Here is a 6,000-nt window from a genome sequence, read left to right as displayed (position 1 = left end):
CCCTGACAGTCTCCCTATTTCCCTTCCTTGCTCTATTTGTTTTTTTTTTTGAGATATAATTTACATATAATACTGTGTACGTTTAAGGTCTACGAGGTGTTAATTTGATATATTTATATACTGTAATATTATTATCATCATAGCTTTAGTTAACACCTCTAATATGGCATATAATTATCAATTCTTTTATGTGGTGAGAACATTTAAGATCTAGTCCTTTAGCAGTTTTGAGGTATATAATAATAGTATTGTTGACAATACTCACCATGCTGTGTAGTAGATCTCTAGAACTTATTCATCTACTTGCTCTATTTTTATCCTTAGAATCTATCATCATAATATACTAACTTCAGTTATATTTCTCTTTATTATTTGCTTCCCCCAAATAAAATGTAAAATTTTGTAGGCAGGGCTTTTTGTCTATTTTATTCATTTCTGTATGCCTAGTCCTATGATGTATAGTATTGGACATTTAACATATACTCAATAAATATTTGTGAAATTAGCTCTCAGTATCTATCTCTAAAGGGAAACCGTTAAAAGAACGTCAATGAAAAACAGAACTAAATTGTCCAGAAATCATCAGATTAAAAGTGTTCTATATATTCAAATTTCTACATCTTAAAACATTTTAAAAGGGATTTTTCTACAACCTTTAAAAATTAAAAATGTATCATAGGAAGTAAAATACTTCTTTTACTTTATAATATATGTTTCCATTATGCAGGGCTTGGACTAATAATATTTTAAAACATCGTTTGGCCAAAAGCACAGCATGAATCTACTAAATTCTGATTGATAACAAATGAGCAATTTTAATTCAAAATTTAATTTAATAATTGAGTGCCAATGATGTGCCTAGCAAGCAGTTAAGCATATTTTACTATAAACAAAATATAAGATATGGAGGGCCCTGTCATTAATAAACAATCCTGGAGGAGAAACAACATATATTTAGGACAACCAGAGAATAAGAGAACTTTCCGTTTAATAACTTGTCATATGGAATGTCTTACCTAACACTTTTTAAACAGAAGAATAGGTGGCTATTCTGATAAAAAAGAGAAGAAAACTATTTGATACACAGCAGAAAACAGGACAAGTAATATAATACTAATACATTTTACAGATAATGATTTGAAATTAGAAACATGAATATAGTACGTTGGGTAGTACTACCCAACGTTGGAGGTAGGATCTGAGGGGGTCCTGGAGGACAAACAAGGCTATTTACTGATTTGAGAAGAGGAATGGGAAAGAACAAGTCCATCAGAGAAATAGCATATTCAAAACAAGAAAGAGACAGAGAAAGGGAGACTTGAGGTCACTCAATTCAGAATCAAATAGTTACTGTAAAATAAAAACTGAGCAATATACATCAGACATTGTATAACAGTTGTAATATTCACAACATACAAATCATATATACCTTCCTCTTCCCCAACCATTGATGATCACGTTTGAACTGCTACTAAACTTGCTTAACATATGCTTACTGATGTTACATGTTCAGTATGTAAATGTTCTCTTCCACCTCCCATAAAGATGGTCTAAGTTCTTTAAGGACAGAGACCAATTGTTCCTTTAACTGTTTTTACGGTACTATTAAATAAATGAAGTACATTAAGGTTTTACTACAAAGTCCTGGAAGTTAAGGGAAATATCCTTCAGTTTTCCAAGACTCAATTTCCTCAACTGTATGATGATGGGATTGAAAAAAACGATAGTCCAGGATTTTATGATATTCATATCAATATTAACTAAAAAATAGGTTAATATTCTTAGTACTCTGGTATATTAAAGAATTTAAAAGATTTTTTAAAGGATATAAATATCCTGTTAAGAATAAGAAACATCTGTATCCTGAGGATGAACACAACTGGGAGAGTTTGAAATATTGGTGTGGAATTTTTATTGGGAACAGAAAACAAAAATCTCCATGAGACATGAGAGTGCATCTCAGGGAGTATTTGGTAACTTTTAATCAAAACACATTTTATATTTTTGTTTATTTAGGAAAGTCTCTTTTTTTAGTTCCTGACTTCAACAGCTGTTTTCAAAATAATAAATTTCTCTTTACCGTCTGAAAATGGCCTTGGAGGTCATACTGTCTTGTATATGTATCTGAATTTGTGTATGTACATTATTTATAACTATGCATGGGGAAAATCTTAGTTCAGAGGTACAGTAATTCATTTCCTATTTCTATAAAAGTAGAAATTCTAAACATAAAACATTTTTTAAAAATAAAACCAAAAATTTCTCTGAAAAGGCACCAGCAATTTTCCTGAGGGAGAAATCCATGTTTAAAATATTGAAAAAAATCAGAGAAAAATTTCACACCTCCAGGATGTCCCTTGTAAGACAAGACCCTTGGGACCTCAGTTTGAAGAGATTATAGACTCCAAAAAGCTCTCCTCGATGCTCTTTTGATCCTTGAACTGCTTCAAAATACCGCTTGGCATTTTCACTTCCAACCACCACACAGTGAAGTTGCTATAACAGAAAAAACACAAGATGTTTTGAAGTGTTCGCTCCAACAATATGTCAGAATTTCCTGGCATTCCCTGTATATACACAGCTTTAGCTGGAGCAGGCAGAATCTCCGTAGGGAGGAAATTTTATTTTAATTTCCCTGGCAGATGTTGCCATTATGGTGAAATAATAATAATCTGGCCAGTTTTATTAAAGAAGAAATCTTACATTTCCTATTTTATCTGTTTTCTAACAATTGACTCAAGATCATATCTCTATGGACTAGCCACCTGATGTAAAAGGTAAAAGGCATACATTTGAATACACTTTTCTCCTTTCTAGACTCTTATTTCAATAGAAACTACTAAAACTGGCAGAAATAGTCGCTACGTCACCAAAGTTAAATTATAATCTAAAGTAATTATATAATAACCACGTTGGTATCAAACTAATTGTGGCCATGGTTACATTGTCAACTAAGAGCAAAAACCCAATCATTGTTTAGCAACATTGCATCTCTGAAACAATTCTGAATACAGAAAGAACACACATGGAACCCTTAAGGACATATACCACTTTAGTACCAACATAATGTAATCTCTTTATTTACTAGATACTTTATTGTATATAATGTACATACAATTTGATTAACCCATGTACACTCTAACATTTCTTGAAACAAAGAATGAAAAATAACTTCCATCTATTGCTAATGGAAGGGTTAGTAAGAAGCGATACTTTACGGTGATTATCATCAGATTGATTTGCACTATAATAATTACTTTAGGCAAATAAAATTATTCTTATTAATAATAGCTACTATTTATTGAACACATGTGTAGCATTTTTACATTCTCATTTAATTCCTACAATCCTATAAGATATTATCATCTCCCTTTTAGAAATAAAAGAACTTAAATTCAGAGAAATTAAGTGCCTTGTTCACAGCTGCCTCACTAGGAAGCATCATTTCTAGAATTTTTACCTGAGTTTGGCCGAATTCAAAATTTATACTTGTAACAATTTCTCATATCCAAGACCCTTGGGACCTAAGTTTGAATAAGTTATGGATCAACATACCAACTTGATTAGTTTTATATCAACGTCCCAGAAATATGGGCTATAGTCCTGGAAATACAGAATCACAATAGCAACTGATGTACCTGATGGCCCAGTTACCTATGATTTTACCCTTACTACTGACTCTTCCTTAAACACTGTATTGTCAGACTGCTATACTACTAAATATAATCACCAAAGTAATTTGTAAGCATTAATCTAAATCTTTATAAGTCTCCTACCAAAGTTTTGTCACAAAACTTATAAAAGGCACATTGTTTTGTACTTAAGTTTTCCAAAGTGGCTCCAGTAAAAGTGAAGGCCACATGCATCCATCTGTAGGGTAACTATAACAAAATCATGTTAGAATTCAAGAGAGTAGGGAAAAAAATCAGTATTTGGAAAATGTAGCCTTAGTTTCTAGCTTAAGAAGAACCCATACAAGGCTATAAAATGCTTAGATTTCTTCACAACATGCAAGATATGCAAGAAGCAATAAAGGAATATTCATCATGTTAAGAGTTCATGACCACTTCCTCCATCTTGAAAGCCAGTAATGAGGCATCTTCGTATCATTCTCTGACCCTCTGCTTCTGTTATCACATTGCCTTCTTCTTTCCTTTTTCTGACCCTACTGCTACCCCTCCCTTTATAAGGACCCTTGTGATTACACTGGGCCCACTCACATAATCCAGGTCAGTTCAGGGAATTAGGATGTGGATATCTGTGGGGGGCCATTATTCAGCCTACCACAGTAAGGAAGTGCAATAAGCATGATGAGGGCTTGTCAAAATGACACAGAAGCCCCCTTGAAGGGGTTCTCACTGGTCAAAAAATGAGAGTTTGAACATAAAAATAATTGATATTCAGTGGGTTACTAAAATCTGTTACTAAAATACTATCTCATGAGTCCACACAGATGAAATAAATGGAAGAGAAGGGAAAGCTCTTTTTTTATGGTAGAAAGCCAACAAATATAAAGGAAGTAATAATGGAAATAGAAAAATCACCATCTGACAAACCATCATAGTAGTAGCAGATTCAGGCAGGAATCATCAATGAAAGCTAAGGCTGATGAGTGCAAGCTTGAAAAGGAACAGGATACAGCTGTCCGTCATCCCTTGGTATCGGGGGGATTGGTTCCAGGATCCCCACGGGTAACAAAACCCATGGATGCTCAAGTCCCTTTTATTAAATGGCATAGTATTTGCATATAAGCTATGCATTATTTCCTATATACTTTAAATCATCTCTAGATTACTTATAATATCTAAAACAATGTAAATGCTGTGTAAATAGTTGTAAATACAATGTAAATGTTAGGTAAATAGCACACAGCAAATTCAAGTTTTGCTTTTGGAACTTTCTGGAATTTTCTTTCTGAATACTTTGAATCCATGGTTGGCTGAATCTGAGGATGCAGAACCCATGGATACAGAGGGCTGACTATATTGGCATAGTCTCTGATGATCTCCCCATAAAATATATACTATTTTACAAATGAAAAAAGTGGTGACTCTGCAGTGCAAAAAGCTGGCAGACACAAACTTGACAGGTGATCAAGGTTAATATCACCAGTGGTGGATCAGGTTACCACCAGGTGCCTTCTGACTAATGCAATGAGAAGAGCACAGCATTCTTTCTGTACCATTCTTGCCAAGGCTTCTTGTCTTGAGTTGGAAGATGAGGAAACATCAAATGGACATATGTTGAGGGAAAGCATACACAAGGAAAGGCTTTATTTTTTAAAACTGTCAAGGTCATGAAAGACCAGAAAAGCCTGGGTAACTTAAGGTTGAAGAAAACTTAAGAGACACAAAAGAAATGTAATTATATGATCCTGGATTGGATCCTGAGCCAGAAGGAGAAAGGAGACATTGCCAGGAAAGCTGATGAAATCTGAATGGGTTCTATGGATTACAAGGTGATGCTGTGTAAGTGTTAGTTTCTTGATTTGGATAACTGCATTTTTTTTTTTTTTTTTTTGTGGTACGCGGGCCTCTCACTGTTGTGGCCTCTCCCATTGCGGAGCACTGGCTCCGGACGCACAGGCCCAGCGGCCATGGCTCACGGGCCTACCCGCTCCACGGCATGTGGGATCCTCCCAGACCGGGGCATGAACCCGTGTCCCCTGCATCGGCAGGCGGACTCTCAACCACTGCGCCACCAGGGAAGCCCATGGATAACTGCATTTTTGAGAGGAGAGTGGGGCGGGGCCGGTAAGGGAGAAGCAAGTTGCAGAACAATATGTAAAACTGAGTGTTTATAATGCATAAAGCTATTTTTATATGTACATATAAATGGGACGGTGTCCTTATTTGGGAGAAAACAAAGAATTTAAAGGTGGTAAATCTTCAACTTCCTCTAAAACGGTTCAGAAAAAGAATAAAGATCATGGCTGAGAGAAAGAGGAAGCAAATGTGGTAAAATGTTAACAACTGGGGAATTTGGGTGAAGTTAATTGGG

At 34.8% G+C, this 6,000-nt stretch overlaps 1 protein-coding gene across 2 annotated transcripts in view; it reads right to left on the bottom strand.

The window, feature by feature from the left end:
- The window catches only part of ERCC6L2 (ERCC excision repair 6 like 2), a 140,067-nt gene that overhangs the window by 40,629 nt on the left and 93,438 nt on the right, over nucleotides 1-6,000 (bottom strand). Inside the window, exon 14 of one of the 2 annotated variants that reach the window (XM_007448290.1) lies at nucleotides 2,344-2,496. In XM_007448290.1, the coding sequence (XP_007448352.1) occupies nucleotides 2,344-2,496 (153 nt within the window). Of the gene's footprint in view, nucleotides 1-2,337; nucleotides 2,497-6,000 lie in introns of those variants that run through there. The other variant, XM_007448291.1, reaches the window with a different exon arrangement.

The sequence above is a fragment of the Lipotes vexillifer genome, unplaced genomic scaffold (assembly GCF_000442215.2).
Source record: "Lipotes vexillifer unplaced genomic scaffold, Lipotes_vexillifer_v1.1 scaffold252, whole genome shotgun sequence".
Classification (NCBI taxonomy): Eukaryota; Metazoa; Chordata; class Mammalia; order Artiodactyla; family Lipotidae; genus Lipotes; species Lipotes vexillifer.
Note: the sequence above shows the minus strand (reverse complement) of the source record. Positions and strands in the feature narration are given on the sequence as shown.